Genomic DNA, 19106 nt, shown 5'->3' on the forward strand with positions numbered 1-19106 from the left:
GATTGGGGAAAGATTTGGGGGATTCTGGGGGTCGTGGAGGGATTTGGGGTCCCTTTGGAGGGGAATTAACGGGATTTGGGGGGTGCTGGGGGGGATTTGGGGGATCCTGGGGGGGGGGTTGAGGGTCTGAGATTGATTTGGAGACAATTTGGGGGGTCCTGGGGGGATTTGAGAGGGATCTGGGGGGAAATTAAAGGGGTTTGGGGGGTCCTGGGGGAGTGTGGGGGGATTTGGGGAGGATTTGGGGCGTCCTGGGGGGGTTTTGAGGGTCTGAAATTGATTTGGGGAGAATCTTGGGGGTTCTGTGGGGGATTTGGGGAGGATTTGGGGGGGTCTGGGAGGCGTTTGGGGAGGATTTGGGGGGTCTTGGGGGGAATTTGGGGGGGTCTGAGATGGATTTGGGGAGGATCTGGCGGGAAATTAAAGGGTTTTGGGGGGTCCTGGTGGGATTTGGGGGGACCTGGGGGAGTGTGGGTGGATTTGGGGTGGATTTGGGTGGTCCTAGGGGGATTTGGGGGTCCAGGGTGGGTCTGAGATGGATTTGGGGGGATTTGGGGCGGGTTTGGGGGGATTTGGGGGGAACTGGGGAGGAATTTGGGGACTCAGGGGGATTCGGGGTGGTTTTGAGGGGTCCTGGGGGGATTTGGGGGGGTCTGGGGGTTTTTGAGTGAATTTGGGGGAGTCCTGGGGGGGGGTTGGGGCAATTTTGAGGGGCTCTGGGGAGGATCCTGGGGTTTCGAGGGCTTTGGGGAGAAATCCAAGGAATTTGGGGGTTCTGGGGGGGGTTTGGGGGGTCCTGGAAGGGTCTGGGGGGAATTTCGGGGAGATTTTGGGGGGTCCTGGGGTGTTTTGGGGGAGATTTTGGGGCAATTTTGAGGGAATTTTGGGGGGATTTGGGGGGAGATTTTGGGGTTTTGGGGCGATTTTGGTAGGAGTTTGGGGGATTTTGGGGGATTTTGGGCTTTCCGGGACATTGGAATTCAGGGATTTGGGGTGAGAATTTTCTGGGATTTGGGGAAGAAAATTTATGGGATTTCAGTCAGGATTAAAGGATTTTATGGGAATTTTATGGGATTTGGGTCAGAATTGAGGGATTTAGGCAAAATTCGGGACCAAAAATTGGGATTTGGGGGGCATTTAATGGGATTTGCGTCGGAATTAAAAAATCTGGGCAGATCTAAAGGAATTTGAGGCAAAATTTATGGGGTTTGGGGTGGAAATAGTGGGGTTTCATCAGAATTTGGGGACTTCAGGGAGAATTAATGGGATTTGGGTCAGGATTAATGGGATTTGGGCCCAGTTTAATGAGATTTGAGCCAGGTTTAATGGGATTTGGGCCCAGTTTAATGGGATTTGAGCCAAGTTTAATGGGATTTGGGCCAGGTTTAATGGGATTTGGGCCAGGTTTAATGGGATTTGGTTCAGGATTAATGGGATTTGGGCCAGGATTAATGGGATTTCAGCTAAAATTAAAGGATTCAGTCGAAATTTTGGGGCTTTGGTTCAGAATTTGGGATTTTGGTGGGAGTTGAGAGATTTAGGGAAGGATTAAGAGAATTTGAGCCGGAATTATGGGATTTGGGTAAAATTAGTAGGATTTTGGTCAGAATTAGGGGATTTGAGGCAGAATTTGTGGAATTTGGGGCAGAATTTAAAAATCTGGGTGAGAATTTAATGGGGTTTGGGGCAGAATTCAAGGATTTTGGCCAAATTGAGGGAATTAATAGGGTTTTGGGCAAAATGAAGGAATTCTGGGAAGAATGGACGGATTTTGCTCAGGATTCAGGGTTTAGGTCGGGACTTTGGTGCAGAATTAATGGGATTTGGGATGGATTTAATGGGATTTGGGATGGAATTAATGGGATTTGTGTTGGAATCAATGGGATTTGGACCAGAATTAATGGGATTTGGGCTGGAATTAGTGGGATTTGGGATGGAATTAGTGGGATTTGGGCTGGATTTAATGGGATTTGGTCTGGAATTAAGGAATTCTGTGCAGAATTCATAGAAATTTAACCAGGATTAAGGGTTTTGGTGCAGAATGAAAGGATTTGGGGTAGAATTAATGGGATTTTTGTTGGAATTAATGGGATTTGAGTCAGAACTGAGGGATTTGGGGTAGAATTAAGGGGTTTGAGCCAGAATTAATGGATTTCAGGTAGGATTAAGGGACTTGAGTTGAAACTACTGGGATTATGATTGGAATTAAGGGATTTTGGTGGAATTAAGGGATTTGATACAGAATTGGTGGGATTTTGGTCAGATTTCTGGGATTTGGGGTAGAATTAAGGAATTTGTGTTGGAATTAAAGGGACTTGAGCCAGAATTAAGGGATTGGGTGCAGAATTAAGGGATTTGGGGTAGAATTAGTGGGATTTTGTTGTGGTGTGTTTGGGGGGATCCCGAACTGGTGCACTCTGTGCAGCTTCTCTGTGTGCCGGGGCGGGTGCGTAGCGGCGGAATCACAAAACGTCGGGCCCGCGCCGCAGCCGCGCCCACTGGGGTCGCGCTGTGCCGGAACCCGCCGGGGCCGCGCCGGCTGGTGGTGGTGGGATCACGGGGCATCTGCGCGGTGGTGACGGGGCCGCGGCTGCGGCCCGGCACGGCCACTCAGCGGTGCTGGAGGCGGTGCTGAAGCGGCGTTCCGCGGGGTTCTGCACTGTCCCGGCGGGGCGGTGGCAGTCTCAGGGTCATCGATCCTCGTGCCGCGCGTTGGGCGCCATTTGTTGCGGCGCGTTTGGGGGGACCCTCTGGGGAGTCCCCAAGAGGCCCCCAAAGCTGTGAGTTGGCTGGTAGCAGCAGGCAGGCAAGGAGACTCCACACGGCTTCTGAGGGTGCTCATTAGATGAGGGTTAATGAAGTTTAATAAGTCCAAGTGCTGAGTCCTGCATTTTGGCCACAATAACCCCCTGTGGCGCTATAGGCTGGGGATGGTGTGGCTGGACAGTGCCCAGGCAGAAGGGCCCTGGGGGTGCTGGTCGACAGCCGGCTGAACATGAGCCAGCAGTGTGCCCTGGTGGCCAAGAAGGCCAATGGCATCCTGGCCTGTATCAGGAATGGCGTGGCCAGCAGGAGCAGGGAGGTCATTCTCCCCCTGTACTCAGCACTGATGAGGCCACACCTCGAGTGCTGTGTCCAGTTCTGGGCCCTCAGTTTAGGAAGGACGTTGAGATGCTTGAGTGCATCCAGAGGAGGGCAACGAGGCCGGTGAGGGGCTTGCAACACATGCCCCATGAGGAACAGCTGAGGGAGTTGGGGCTGTTTAGCCTGGAGAAGAGGAGACTCAGAGGTGACCTTATTGCTCTCTACAACTTCCTGAAGGGAGGTTGTAAACAGGTGGGGTCGGTCTCTTCCAGCGGGTAGCACTGAGAGAACAAGAGGACACCGTCTCAAGCTGCGTCAGGGAAGGTACAAGTTGGATATTAGGACCTCCTGTCTTCCCAGGGAGGTGGTGGAGTCACCATCTCTGGATGTGTTTAAAAAAAGACTGGACATGGCACTTGGTGCTATAGTCTAGTTGAGGTGTCAGGGCATAGGTTGGATGTGATGATCTTAGAGGTCCCTTCCAACCTCATTATTCTGTGATTCTGTGATACTGTAAGTGGAGGTCCAACCCCCGGGAGGCAGCATGGTTCCTGAAGGAGAGAGGGGCAAGGGGGAGGGAAAGGGGAGGGGGAGAGAGGGGCCGAGAGAGCAGCGGCCACGAGAGCCGGCTAAGAGAGAGAGAGCCCCGTCCCCCCGGCACACTTAACAGGGAGATTCAAAGTGGGCGCGGAATAAGATTTGGGCCAATGGGATTACAGACACATGATGCTTCAAGGGGTATTACAGGCTTGGAATAAACCATACAGTTTCAAGGGGTGAGACAGAGCATACCATTTAACTGAAATGTAACACCACAATTCACTCTTTTTTTGTTAGAAAAAAGGATGAAGAGAATTTTGACCATTAGCAATTTAAAAATGAAGCAGTAATTACACAGTTTCACAGCACAGAACAAGTACAGTTGCAGTGAAGATTATGTTTTAAATTAAATACACTATAAACAGTCCATTTGACTTGATGTTTGCCTTTGGTGGTAGGTATTGTTCAGTTCTGGAAGGGTGTTTACACAGCACTAAGATAAAACGAGTATTTAATTGTAATGAACGGCTTATGTGGGTCCATAGTGCAGATTTTTAAACGAATTTAAAGCATGGGCGAGTGCTTAAAGGGCTTCATCCTTTGGCACTAAGCTCATAGGAGAGTTTTGGGATTGGCCTTTTCAACGTGACTGGCCCACCGGTGTCGTACCTTTTCCAACTGGCTTTTTGGACCACCACAGCCCCCAGTTACAGGCTGTGGCGCCAGCTTCTGCTCCCCCTCTCAGGGACAGGGAATCATCTGGAGCCCCCCGGACTCCAGGCAGGTTTGTGGCCTCAGATTCTCACCCTTGGATCTGAGCTTTACCACTGCTTTCATCTTTCCAACCGGTTTCACCCAGAAGACCCACAGTTTTAGGTCGTTAAAAGAAAAAAAGGGAAAAAAAAGAAATTTGGCTTCAGCTACTGCCTACCCACAAAAAACGGCAAAATACTTTCCCAGACACCATTTTAGCTTATCAGTCACCCTCAGAAGCTACTGAGGACAGCATAAACCCAACAGCAATTCTGGTCCAGCGGTCTAATACTATCTGAACACTTGCTATTCAAGAAACAATTGAAAACTGCTTCTCGTTGGATCTACCCCTGTGACCTGACTGGCCCCTGCTTTCTAAAACTGAAAACAGGACGATCTGCAACATGAACACACACTTAAACGAGAAAAGCATCATTGTGAAAATTACTTCATGGGGACGGGAGGGAACTGGAGAGAAGACAGGTATGGGATAAGAATGATAAAAAGGTTAGAGAGTTTTAGGATAAAAGTTCTAACTGAAGAGCTCTTTTCAGCTGGAACAAGTAGATAGGGATTGGGAACTGGGGAGGTTATGGGGAGCCAAGGGGTCTGCGAAAGAAAAACCTTTCTGGGGTACCCTGTGCCTTTGAGCGGTTTGCTCCTGGTGAACTCCCCAAAATAAGGAGAAAAGGGGTATGGATTGCAGAGAAGGATGTCATCCTGCTCTTGGAATAACAGGGAAAGGAGACCATGAAGTACAATTTACAATTCAACTCAATATACAAGGCTGTTAGAACTGGTATTACAAAATTACTTTAGCTTTGGGTTTTAGTTTCTCAACTTTTTCCCAAATTCCAGCTCCCACCCTGTGGGATTTGGAAGGCAGAAGGTGGGAACTGGGAGCTGGAGGGGGGGTTGGTTCATGAGAGACAGGGAAAGGGCGGAACACGGGGGAGAAAAAGCGGGAAGAAAGGGATTTAGGGAAGGAGAAGCAGAAGATGGTGCTGTGCCATGTGGCTGGAGCCATCGTGGCTGACAGGTGGTCATGGCTATGTTGGATAATCCGGGGGTTTTGCTTCGGGGAAGGTGGGTTAGGGATGAAGTTAGGGAGAATGGGCAGCGACGGAGGGAGAGAGTAAGACTGAGGAAGGAGGTCACAGAACTGACGAAAGCAGTTTTGAGGGGTGCGGTGCTCAGGTCGTCTGGTGGCTCCCTCGTGGAAACTGGTGGGCTATCGCCGCTGCTGTGGTCCAGGGCATCGGCTGCTTGGGCTCAACGCTCCGCGTGGCCTGCCCGCTCTGTGGGGCCCCCCTGCCGCCACCGGGCAGGGGGCCGGGTGCGCTCTGTGCGGCTTCTCTGGGTGCCGGGACGCGCGTGTGCAGTGGTGGAATCACAACGGGCCAGGCCCGTGCCGCAGCCGTGCCGCACTGGGGTCGTGCTGTGCCGGGGCCTGCATGGGCCGTGTCGCAGCCTGGGCCCGTGCTGGGCCGGGGCCACACCGGCTGGTGCTGGTGGGATCACAGGGCATCTGTGCGGTGGTGACGGGGTTGCGGCTGTGGCCTGGTGCAGCCACTCCACAGTGCTGGAGGTGGTGCTGAAGCGACGTTCTGCGGGGTTCTGCACTGTCCCAGCGGGGCGGTGCCAGTCTCAGGGTTGTCGATCTTTGTGCCTCACATTGGGCGCCATTTGTTGCGGCGTGTTTTGGGGGACCCTCTGGGGTGTCCCCAGGAGGCCCCCAAAGCTGTGAGTTGGCTGGTAGCAGCAGGCAGGCAAGGAGACTCCACACTGCTTCTGAGGGTGCTCATTAGATGAGGGTTAATTGGGGGTCCTGCCCCCGGGAGGCAGCATGGTTCCTGAGGGAGAGACGGGGAAGAGGGAGGGAAAGGGAGGAGGAGCGAGGGGCCAAGAGAGCACCGGCCATGAGTGCCGGCTAAGAGAGAGAGCCCTGTCCCCCCGGCACACTTAACAGGGGGATTCAAAGTGGGCACGGAATAAGATTTGGGCCAATGGGATTACAGACACGTGATGCTTCAGGGGGTATTACAGGCTTGGAATAAACCATACAGTTTCAAGGGGTGAGACAGAGCGTACCATTTAACTGAAATGTAACACCACAGGATTTGGTGAATTACAGAATTTCGGCCAGAATTAAGGAATTTGGGTCAGAATTCAGGGAAATTGACCAGAATTAAAGGTTTTGGTGCAGAATTAAGGGGTTTGGGGTAGAATTAAGGAATTTGTGTTGGAATTAATGAGCTTTTGGTTGGAATTAATGGGATTTGAGCCAGAATTAGGGGATTTGATACAAAATGAGTGAGATTCTGGTTGGAATTAATGGGATTCAGGCTGGAATTAATGTGATTTGGGCTGGAATTAGTGGCATTTGTGTTGGAATTAATGGGATTTGGGCTGGAATTAATGGGATTTCTGTTGGAATTAATGGGATTTGAGCCAGAATTGATGGGACCTGGGCCAGAATTAAGGGATTTTATCACAGAACCAATGGGCTTCAAGCCAGAATTTGGGGGGGATCTGGGTCAATAATCTGGAATTTGGCACAGAACCTGTACAATTCGCGCCGTTCCTCCCCAATTCCTGACCCCAAACGCCATCATTCCCTCCCTCAGCCCCTCCCCCTCCTCCTCCGCCATGCCCCGACCCTGCTCCCCCCCTCCCCCTCCCTCCTCCTCCTCCTGCTCCTCCTCCTCCTCCTCGCTGTTGCACGTGGAGTTCCCGCAAGTGCCGCCGGCGCTGCTCTCCAACCTGAACCAGCAGCGCCTGGAGGGGAAGCTCTGTGACGTCTCCATCCACGTGCAGGTGAGCTGCGGCTAAAAAGAGAATCAAACCCCATAGCTTTGTAGGAGTTGTGAACCCCACAGCTTTGCAACCATTGTGAACCCACAGCTTTGTAGGAGCTGTGAGCCCCAGAGCTTTGTAACAGTTGTGAACCCAACAGCTTTGTAGGAGTTGTAAAGCCGGCGTGTTCATTGCAGCGCTGGGCGCACGTGGGGATTGCTCCTTGGTCTGGTTTGAAAGCAAAACCAGTGAGAGACTCCAAGTCAGAAATACATTAAATAAATCCCATTAATTTATTGGGAAAAGGGAAAAAAAAACAAAATCCATGCAATAATACAAAAGAAAAAAAAACACTGACGGAGTCAGAATACAACCTGACACCCCTTTGGCCAGCGTGTTGGTAGCAGTCCAAATTGGAATGGATTTTGTAGGAGGACGGTGGGTAGCACGGTCGGGACGGACAGAGACGAGAGATCTCTGAAGCCAGGGCTTGGAACTCGGGTTTATTGCAAAGGGGCAATAGACTTTTGTATTGCCCTGTTTGTATTGGCAGGGGCCCTGTTTGGGGCTGCCAGCCACAGCTCCAAGCAGGCCCGAAAGAGAGAGAAGTTCCCATTACAATACCATAAATCTTCTGTGCTGAATATTCTAATTTTCACTAATCAATCCAGTACAGGATACAAATCCTATAGCATTTACATACTGCCTATAAGAATCATGACATTACCATACTGTGTTACATTTTAAACCCTAAAAACTTTTCTTTGGACCCCTTCTGCCAAGCCGGTAGGGTCTGCTCTGACTCTTGGAGCTGTCTGCAAGCAGAGGGTGTTGTTTCATCAAAAGGGGATTACTTTTAGCCGGCCATGCCATTGTTTTCCAATTGTTCAATAATTAAAGCTTGGCATCTCAGAGCTTGTTTTCATTTCCATCTCACTTATCGTTTCCACATTCTCAGAACCTTTTGCCAGGCAGTCACATCGATGCGATTCCCCGTTTCACCTTCCCTGGCAGGATTTCTGCCCCGCTCAATTCCCGCTCTGTCCCGCAGGGCCGCGAGTTCCGCGCGCACCGCGCCGTGCTGGCCGCGTCCTCGCCCTTCTTCCACGACCAGCTGTTCCTGAAGAACCTGGACTCCATCGAGCTGCCTGGCGTCATGGACCCCGCGGCCTTCGCGCTGGTGCTGGGCTGCGCCTACACCGGGCGCCTGTCCATGGCCCGCGGGGACCTGCTCAGCTTCCTGACGGTGGGCAGCGTGCTGCAGATGTGGCACATTGTGGACAAGTGCACCGAGCTGCTGCGGGAGGGCCGCGCCGCCGAGCCGCCCGCTTCCTCCTCGTCCTCATCATCCTCATCGTCTTCATCATCAACATCCTCCTCCTCCTCCTCCTCCTCCTCACGGCTGCTCTCCAGCCGCGCCAGTGACAGCCAATCCCCCAGCAGCACCAACGCGCTGCTCCCGGCGCCGCTGCCCGAGCTCCCGGTGGGGAAAGCGGGCAGCGAGGAGGAGGAGGAGGAGGAGGAGGAGGGCAACGAGGAAGGGCCCCGGGCTCTGCCCCAGAAACCCTGGGTTTTGGTCAAGCGCCAGTGGCTGCAGGAGGACCTGGTGCTCACCTGCGAGGAGGATGAGGAGCCTGTGGGAGGGGAGTGCCGGGAAAATCCAGGAATTCCTGGCGGGAATGAGTGCGGGGAGGGCGGGAAAGGGAGCGCAGGAGAGGGGGGGATGCCCAGCCGGGAAAATCCGGAAATGGGACTTGGGAATAGCCGGGAAAATTTGGGAATGGGATCCAGGAGGGGCCAAGGCACCTGGGGCACTGAGGGGATCCATGGAATTCCACATGGAAATGAGGGAATTCTGCATGAAAATGAGGGAATTTCTCATGGAAATGAGGGAATTCTGCACGGGACCAGCGGGATTTCACATGGAAGCGAAGGAACTGGGGAAATTTCGCCTGAAAATGAGGGAATCCTGCATGGAACCGGGCGGATCCCGCACGGAACCGAGGGAATCATGCATAGAACCAGCAGAATTTTACATGAAAATGAGGGAATCACACACAGAACCAGCAGAATTTCACACGAAAATGAGGGAATTTTGACTGGAACCGCTGGAATTTCACATGAGGGAATTTTGCACAGAACCAGCAGAATTTCGCACGAACATGAGGGAATTTTAACTGGAATCAGCAGAATTTTGCATGAAAATTCGGGAATTTTGACCAGAACTGGCAGAATTCGGGACGGAACCGAGGGAATTTTGACTGGAACCAGTGGAATTTCGCATGAAAATGAGGGAATTTTAACTGGAATCAGAGGAATTTCACACAAAACCTCGGGAATTTCGCACAGAACCATTGGAATTTCTCACGAAAATTCGGGGATTTCAACCAGTACTGGCAGAATTTCACAGGAAGATTCAGGGATTTCAACCAGAACTGGCAGGGTTCCGGACAGAAGCGAGGGGATTTTGACCAGAATCAGCAGAATTTCACATGAAAATTCGGGAATTTCGCCCAGATCCGCCCGAATCGTGAATCCCGGAGCCGCCCGCAGAGCACCCCGCGTGGCTGGGGCGGGTCCCGGCCCCTCGCAGCCCTCACCTGCCGCCCAGGTGAGCTCGTGTGGCTCGGCCAAGGTGTTCGTGTGCCACTGCGGGAAGGCGTTCTCGCACCGCAGCATGCGCGAGCGGCACGTGAACATGCACCTGGACCTGCGGCCCTTCACCTGCGCGCAGTGCCGCAAGCGCTTCAAGATGAAACATCACCTGACGGAGCACATGAAAACCCACACCGGGCTGCGGCCCTACACCTGCAGCACCTGCGAGCGCACCTTCATGTGGAGGGACAGCTTCGTCAGGCACCGGGGCACCTGTGCGGGGACAGCTGGCACACCTGAGTGACACCTAGCACACCTGGTCACAGGTAATGTCACACCTGAGTTACACCTGGCAAACCTGAGTGACACCTGAGTGACAGCTGGCACACCTGGGCACAGGTACTATCACACCTGCAACACCTGTGAGCACACCTTCATGTGGAGGGACAGCTTTGTGAGATACAGGGGCACCTGTGTGGGGACACCTGGCACACCTGAGTGACACCTGGCACACCTGGGCACAGGTGATGTCACACCTGGGTGGGTGCAGGGACACAGAGCCACCTGTGTGGGGACGGGGACATGGGGGGACTCAGGATGACATCATGGGTGTGATGTCATCACACCTGGGGGGTGAAATCACACCTAGTGGGATTGGTGACATCACACCTGGTGGAGTTGGTGACATCACACCTAGTGGAGTTGGTGACATCACACCTGGGGGGGTGGAGAGCTGAGGGGGAAGGGGACAGCTGGGCACAACAGTGACATCATGCCCAGGTGAGCCTGGAGGTCACACATGTGGATGATGTCACAGCTGGCGAGGGTCACGTCACACCTGGGCAGGAGGGGGTATGGACAGGTGATGTCATGGCCAGGTGAGCTGGTAACATCACTCCGGGGTAGGGGTGACGTTATAACCAGGTGACACCATACCTGAATGGTGTCCCACCCACACCTGGGCACCTGGATCCATCACACCTGGATTCCCCCCACACCTGGATCCCCTCACACCTGGATCCCTCACACCTGGATCCCTCACACCTGGATCCATCACACCTGGATCCTCCACACCTGGATCCATCACACCTGGATCCCTCACACCTGGATCTTCCATAGCTGGACCACTCACATCTGGATCCATCGCACCTGGATCCCATCACACCTGGATCCCTCACACCTGGACCCATCACACCTGGATCCCTCATGTTATGTGTAAGATGTATAATTCATGCCTATAAAGTGATATATGGGTAGGAGTTTTATATTATTAAAATATAGACATAAAGCAAGCGAGCCAGGGCAAGGGGGTTGCCTCATGTATGTTGAAACCATTGCCGATAAGGCTTCATTTGCAAGTTAATACAAGTGGCTTGCTTGGAGATGGCCGTTTCTCGAGATGATCTAGGAACTCCCAAGTGATGATCGTCTCGACAGCTACCCGAGATTGGGATCGCTGGATCCTCCAAAAGATGCATCTCAATGCCGGGTTCCCATAACTCAATCACCGATGTACATCGCTTCCCGGACCTCGAACTGTTCTACCCGGCACAGAGAAAAGAGACTTTATGAATATGTGGTGTAATGAACGAAGTTCCCAGGTGTTCCCCAGAGACGCGGGCAGGGCCTTCCTAGTTCCCATGGCAACACCAAAAAAGCTACTAACTCTAGCTAAGTACTGATATTGAAATGTTAATTAGCTAATTGCTCTGTTTGTTTTCTCTAAACTACCTGGAGATAACTGGCCTCCCACCCCCCCCACGCTGCCATTCTGGGACTAAAATGCAAATTAAAAAACCCTTGGGATCATGGGAGTATTTTTAGGGGATAAAGACACCCCTAAATAAAGAACTAAACACAGTAGAGGGGTCTAGACAAATGCCCTAGCTGAGAAAGAGGGAAACACATCCCCTGGCTGACTTTTACCCGTCACCATCACCTAAAAAAGACTGGACTAGATCAGGCTGTGGGAAGAGGAGACAGGAAGACAGAGAGCTCCTGTGCTGCCACCAGGGAAGGAGCGGGGACAGCTGTTGTTCTGGACTTCAGCAACAGGCTCTGCACACCACGCCTCCTCATCCTCTGGCCACTGGTGTGCCACAAGGAAAGAAGAAGGGACAGCTGCTGCTCTGGGCTTCAGCGACAGACTCTGCACACCTCCTTCCTTTCGGCCACCTGGGAAAGGTAAAACCACGGGGGCGAGCTCTGTGTCGAGCCCCCTGCCCAGCTGATCTTTTTAATAAAGAGCTGAACATTAATAAAGGCATTAGCCCTGTTCATTTCAGTTGGAACTTTGAATGGAAAGAAAAGGCTGATCACCAAAATCCCGGCCTCAAGCAAAATAAACTGTATAAAAACTGCTCGTGCAGGAAGGATGGTGTGAAGCACAGGACACCCTCTGCTAGAGTGGTCGGAGCTGTGTCTCACCCAGCGCCGATCCGAGGCCCAGCACTGTCCTTTTCTTTGTGGCTGGCTCAGAGAGAATTTGATCGCTGTAACAAAAATTTTTTTTTTCCTTTTTTAATTTGGCTGGGTCAATTTTTACCTATAACACCCCCACACCTGGATCCCCTCACACCTGGGTCCCCCCCACACCTGGATCTCTCACTCCTGAGTCCTGGCCTGCCCAGATGTTGGGGTTCCTGCACACCTGGATCAGCAGTTCCCAGCACACCTGGGCACCTGCACCCTGCCCAGACACACCTGGATCTCCCCAGGATACCTGGACCTCCTCAAAACCCACCTGGAACCCCTCAAAGACCCCTGGATCCCTCTAGGACACCTGGATCCCCCCAAAAAGCACCCAGACCCACGGAGGAACACCTGGGACTGCCCCTGGGACACCTGAGACCCCTCCCAGGAACACCTGGATCCTCCCTAAAAATACCCGAAAACTACCTGGGGATGCCTCAGGGACACCTGGAGCACCCCTGGGGCACCTGAACATCCCTCAAGGACACCTGGATCACCCCAAAAAACACCTGGGCCCACCCAAAACCCACCTGGATCACCCCTGGGACACCTGAGCTCCCCTGAAGGAAACCTGGATCGCCCCAAAAAACATCTGAGGCCACACAATAACCACCTGGACCCGTCCAAAAACACCTGGAACTGCCCCCGGAAAGACCTGGACACACCCAAACTCACCTGAACTTCCCAAAATCCACCTGGGACCCCCAAAATCCCACCTGGCCCCTCCCCCTGTGATGCCACAGGTGTGGCCGTGCCCCACCCACCCAGGTTTGCATTTTTGGGTCGATTTGTGGCAATTTTTGGTTTCCATTGATAAAAATCCAACCGGGGGTGGGGCCAAGGCTCATTTGGGGGCTGGGCTTCAGGAGGGGGCGGGGCTAGAATGAGGAACTGGGAAATGGGAGGGGCGGGGTCTGAGGGGGTGGGGTGCTTGGCAGGCGTGTACGGCAGCAATGGGTGGGGTTAGAAACATGGGGCGGGGCCTAAAGGGGGCGTGGTCAATGTGATGGGGGATTGTCCTGCCCACTTCTCTCCCCCAGATTCCCCGGGGACTCCCCCCTCACTGCCCCTCCCCCACCCATGGGACCCTTCCCGAAACCCCCCTCAGGCCCCCCCGAGCCGTTCTCACCTGGGAACCCCCAAATCTTTGGGAATTCTCACCTGGGACCCCCTAAAACTCACCTGGAACCCTCCAAAATCTCCTCAGGGCCCCCCCAAACCTCACCTGGGCACCTGGGAAACCCCAGATCTGTGGGAATTCTCACCTGGCACCCCCAAACCTCACCTGGGGCCCCCAAACCTCACCTAGGACCCCCAAAATCTCCTCAGGACCCCCCAAACCTCTCATGGGACCCCCTCAAACCTCACCTGCATGCCTGGGAACCCCCAAATCTTTGGAAATTCTCACCTGGGACCCCCCAAACCTCACCTGCAACCCCCAAACCTCACCTGGGGCCACCCAAACCTCACCTGGGACCCCCAAACCTCAGATGAGACCTTGCAATATCTCCTCAGGACCCCCCAAAACCGGTCAAAGGTGGGGCGGGCTGGGGCAGTGACGTCACCATGCCCTCTCCCAATCCAGCCGCACCATATTCGAGCATGTCTCCAACACTCACGCGAGCGCATTCAGCCCCCAGAGTGTCCCGGAGTGTGCCTGGAGTTGTCCCAGAGTGTCCCCGGAGTGTCCCCAGAGTGTCCTGGAGTGTCCCCAGTGGCCATGGAGCCCCACGAGATGCGACAATCCCGGAGCAAGGGGGCGGGGAGGGGACAGAGGGGACACGGGGCTGACAGAGGGGACGGTGACGTGGCAGGAGAGGACAGAGGTGTGGTGGGAAGCGGGGAGGTGACCGAAGGGTGGAGGAGACCCAGGGTGGCAGAGGGGACAGCAGAGCCCTCCAGGGAGGAGACAAAGGGGACCCCAGGAGGGCACAGTGGCCACAACAGGAGGCCACAAGTGCCACAAGGTCCCTGACACCTCCCCTGTCCCCTCCCCAGCTACTGGAGGTGCTGGTGGCTGCAGTGGCCACCCTGGGCGAGCTGGTGGCTGCCATGACTGTGCCGAACAGGGGCATGCTGCTGGACAGGTCCCCAAAGTCCCTGCATGCGTCTCTGAAGACCTTCATCCGTCACCTCGGTGTGACCCTGAATCAGTGTTGTGTCACCTCCTGGGACCGCTTCGATGTCACCTCCCTGGGCGACCTCGATGGCATCCCTGGGCCAATTCATTGTCATACTGGGCAACTGCTGTGCCGCCCTCCGGCACCACCCCAGGGCCGGGCCCTGGCCAACCTCGAGTCCAACCCGGAGGCCACCTGGGCTGATGTGACAGCCGCGGCCAGCACCTGGCAGGAGTGGGTGGACACGCTCTTGGAGAGCTGGTCCCGGTTGGTCGAGGAGGCCACCAAGCTCCGCAGCAACTGGGAGGACGCGGCCACCAGGAGGGGACCGCAGGCAGAGCCGCCCCTGGGGCTGCTGGAGCGCTTGGTGGCCACGTGTGACAGAGCCACCACATTCCCCCAGGAGCTGCAGCGCCGGCTCGGGGACATCAAGTTAGCCCTGGCGGAGACAAGGGAGCCATCCCCTGATTTCCACGTGGCCTTGGTGGCCGCGGTGGCCGAGGCCGAGCGACTGTGGGTTGCCAGCGCCCACCTGGCCACGCGTCACCTGAGGAAGACACTTGGGCAAATCAGCACCACCTTGGACAGTTTCCATTGCAGCCCTGAGGGTCCTGCTGCCCGTATGGTGGTGGAGTGGTGCCAAAAAGCCATCGAGGACATCCTGACGCTGCTGCAGGAACAGTGATGTCACTGCTGTTATGTCATCAGGGTGGTGACATCATCAGGGACATCGCTGCTGTCACTTGTCCCTTCTGCCCTCCCTGCTTGGGTCTCAACACAGATTTTGGGAATTTTCTGGAAATTTTCATTAAAATTGCCCCAAATCCTGATGGGAATTCCAGGGGTGACATCACCAGGAACATTCTGGGGACACTCAGGGATACTCAGGGATGCTCAGGGACACTCAAGGCTGCGCTGGCATGTTGGGGGAGGGGGTGAAGGAGGCAGCTTTCCGTCATGGGTACAGCAGACCGTTTCTTAAGCCTCCTCAAAACCCTTCAGGTCCCTTTCCCTCCATGGGCAGTTTCACCTCAAGTGCCCAATTTCCCTGCCCTGGTGACAGATTGGGCCTCGGTTGTTCAATTGCCCTTTCCCCTTTTAGGGTCACTTCCCCAGGGAGCTCTGTTCCCATTATCCTCCTCCTACTCCTGCTTGCCTTGCCCTGGCAGGGGCTCACTTCCCTCTGGGGGTGGGTCCTTGCATGGCTGGTTCCTCTCAGCAACAGCGGCTGCCATTCTTTTCGCTTTCCCCTTGGCTTTCTCCTTGTCCCACCGTACACTGACCTTCTGGGCTTCTTTTAACAGGTCACTCAATCCCTTAGCCTGACATTCCCTTTCTAGCTTTTCCTTATATCCGGCCCAGCATGAGTGACAAAGCTTATCTTCAATAAAGCGTGTCCAGCCATTGTATCAGTCTAGGCCTGAGTATTGTTTCGTATTTCTTTTTAACCTCTCCAGCCATTCAGGTGGAGTCTCGTCCTTCTTCTGTTGTTCAGCAAATGCCTTGTGGGTGTTCTGAGTTCCCAGCTGCTCAGATCATTTGTCTTTCCTCAGCTTTTTATTACAGACTGTACTTCATCCCAGGTGTAAACACTGGGTCCCAAAATTTGGTCTACTTCTTCTGCTAATCTGATAGGATCTTCTAGTAGAACTTTTAATTAATTTTAAAATGCTCTCACTTCAGAGGAATCAAGTGGGGCAGTCACAAACCCGATTCTCTGTGTGCCCCTCCCAGTGGCACTTCCCAGAGGGGGTTTAGTGCCACTGCTTGGATCTCATTTTTCAATTCCTCTCACTGGACCGCTCTGTCCCAGGCATTCTGGCTGCGTCCATCAGGGGGTGGAGGGGGTGCATCGGGTGCTGGTGGATATGGAGGGGGCAGATACTCCAAGGGGTCCCAGTTTTTCATTTCTTTTCATTTAAACGTGCTCACCACCCCCGGGGAAGCCTGGCCCTTCCAACTGGCAGCAGAATCACTTTTTTCCTGACTGACTGGTTCTTTGGCGTTCACATGAATATTCAAAGTTTGGCACAGCCACCCCTCAAAGGAACTCAGTTTTGGCCAGATCAATGATCAATGATCAGATCTTATCTGCAGCGTGGGTTTTTGCTCTCCCTGGCTGCACGCGGCTCTTGGGAGCCCGGCTGTGGCGTAGCTTCCACGTGCTGCCGGGGTTTGCTGCCGCGGGTTCCTGGACACGGCTCCGTGTCTCGGGCGTGTGGGCTGGCCAGCCTCTGGTACCATGCGCTAGGGACCCGGCAAAGAGGAAGGAATTTGTCTATTTACTCCGTGCTTGGCAGGAACGGTTTATTGGTCACGTATGGCGCGGTTCGATGGAAAGACGCGACCGCTCCCGGCACTCGCATGGGAGAAAATGGCGCCTGGGTGCCGGTGGGATAGGGCTTTATGGAGGGGCGGGGCGAGAGGATCCACGGCCTGCCGCCCAATAGGGGCGGCTGCCGTGGCGGTGACGCCAGCAACAGCGACCAACCAGAGAACCCCGGAGGGGCGGGCACCGAGCCGCGGGCTGAGCGGGATCGTATGGCTTGGGGTGGCCAGCACAGGGTTTCCTGGGTCGGGAAGGCAGGGTGCTTAAAGGAGCGGCACAGGGGTAAGATCCGGCAGCAGGCAGCGTGGGGCCAGAAACCGCGGGGGGGAACAACGCGGGGGAAACGCGGGATTACAGAACTTGACTTATTTTAACATAAATTAAAAACCCTAATCTAAACCCAAACTCCAGGATGCAACACTTATCTCCTGATTAGTCTATTTTCTCATCTAATAATGTATCATTTGGATTTTATTTTGATTCTTTGTGTCAGGGTAATGTTCCTACTGTGCCAATTTTATTCCCAGGAGATTATCTGGAGGTATATCCATTGTTGTTCCCCTGCTCTCCTTTCCCCTGGAGCTTTTCTCCTTGTTTGCTTTGGGTCCCATTTTCTCACTTTATCCTGGCACCAGCACGGTCTGCACACCTTTTTTTTCCTTCTTTCTTAACTTCCAAGCAATTCTGTCTCTACTCCTTTCAAACGTATTTTCCCAGTCCTTTTTGGTTTCTATTCAGGCTCGGGGAACTAAATGCTGTTTTCCCACACACTATTTCCTACAGAAATTTTAAAATATTAATGCCCAATTCCTGGCTCTCACTTCCACTTTTCCATAGTCCTGGCACAAGGCACTCTTTTGTGTGGATGTACAATGCCACCTCTCATGACATGACATTACACCATACCCAAGGTTTACATCCGAGTCCACAACTTAAACACAAAATTACACTCATACAGACAACACAAAATCTTAATTAAATATTTTATTCACCTAGACAACAAACACTTTGCTTTTCCCTGCCCACCTCGGTCACCCGAAAAGAGGAAGCACAGATTGAAACTCCTTGTTTGTTTTGTATCACAGTACGTCTCATTCACTCCGCAGTTACACCCATCAATCACACAAGACACAGGGCATAAACATTCACTTCCCACTCTCCTCATTTCCCATTCACACTTTCACACAACACTGAGGTGTAGCAATGGGGAACAAAGAGACACAGACCCCCTTGTGCATCCAAAGGAGATCACTTTATTGTAGAAATCACTCCCCTTTTATACTTTTAATCTCAACCTGACAAAACCAGAACTCAAAAAACCAGAACACATAAAAATCATGCAGCCGGCTGTTAATTAAAATCCACAATGTTCTTATCTCTGTAAACAAAAGATGGTTATGAACATGTTTTAAATAGGAAAATTCTAAACGGAATACAAAATATGTGGAATCAGTTACAATGTTAAGTGGTTCCTGTGAAAATCACTGAGAGGCATACCAGATGGCAGCCAATTCTAAAATCTGCACTGAGGCATCCTTTAACGTTAATAACCTTTTATGCCACTGGACAGAGTCACCTCCATGCCAAATCACTGCAGCTTTGTTGGTGTTGCTGGATGCATCTGTAAAAACACTTGGTCTGTTGACAGGGGTCATGCTGCAGTGATGCTTTGTGTACAGGGTTACCCATCTCTGTCCATAAACTAAGTGAGGGATAATGGATAGATAACAGTCCAGAAAAATCTGCAAGCACAATTTGGAAGTTAGTGTCTTCTGATGGTAACCATGCCCAATTGACTTTACTTGCATGTATGTTGATGGTATGCAGATCCTGGCCGTTGAGAGTTTGCAATTGCTCTCTACCTTTCTTAACTAAATAAGAGAATATGTCATTAACAGTCCACACAGTTTTTGTTGCTATGTGAGGTAAGAATAACCATTCTAACACATGCAAGTAGTCTTTGTCATTAGCAAGCAATTGAAACAGAACAGCAGAAGGTTGAAATTTTTTAGCAATTATGGCAAGGTACAGAGATTTATCAGGATCCCATCTCCAATTCTGTGGGTTTTCTCTTGCGTGAGCACGGTGTGCAAGGGCACTTTTAGCTTCTGGGGTCAGCTGTCAAAGTGAATGCAGGTGGGGGTTTCCTCTGAGTAAGCCAAACAAAGGGTGTAAAAGTTCTGTGGATAGACCCAAAACAGGACACAGCTATTTTAAAGAACCTAGCAGTTTCTGTAATTCATTTAAAGTTCGGGTGACTTTAGCACAAAGCCTTAAAGGCTGAGGGCTGATGGTCTGTTGAGTAATTCTCCACCCCAGATAATGCCATGGGGACTCACACTGCGCCTTTTCAGGTTGCCATAATGAGTGCTGCATTCTGAATTGCCTGACAGCTACCTGAATGGAACATAAGGTGG

General features: G+C 52.8%; 1 protein-coding gene across 1 annotated transcript; it reads left to right on the top strand.

The window, feature by feature from the left end:
* Nucleotides 1-6981: 6981 nt before the first annotated feature.
* Nucleotides 6982-15045, top strand: ZBTB22 (zinc finger and BTB domain containing 22). Its single transcript, XM_053967730.1, has 4 exons — nucleotides 6982-7194; nucleotides 8225-8856; nucleotides 9691-10024; nucleotides 14239-15045. Exons 1-4 carry the CDS (start codon nucleotides 7027-7029, stop codon nucleotides 15043-15045), a joined length of 1941 nt encoding a protein of 646 aa, XP_053823705.1. The 5' UTR covers nucleotides 6982-7026.
* The last annotated feature ends 4061 nt before the right edge of the window (nucleotides 15046-19106 follow it).

Source organism: Vidua chalybeata, chromosome 31, assembly GCF_026979565.1.
Source record: "Vidua chalybeata isolate OUT-0048 chromosome 31, bVidCha1 merged haplotype, whole genome shotgun sequence".
Taxonomy (NCBI): Eukaryota; Metazoa; Chordata; class Aves; order Passeriformes; family Viduidae; genus Vidua; species Vidua chalybeata.

Bases quoted from the DNA above. Each gene is read 5' to 3' on its own strand.
- ZBTB22 (XM_053967730.1), top strand. From the start codon at position 7,027: ATGCCCCGACCCTGCTCCCCCCCTCCCCCTCCCTCCTCCTCCTCCTGC. The intron at 7,195-8,224 runs GTGAGCTGCGGC...TCTGTCCCGCAG, and splicing joins ACGTCTCCATCCACGTGCAG to GGCCGCGAGTTCCGCGCGCA. The intron at 10,025-14,238 runs GTCAGGCACCGG...TCCCCTCCCCAG, and splicing joins TCATGTGGAGGGACAGCTTC to CTACTGGAGGTGCTGGTGGC.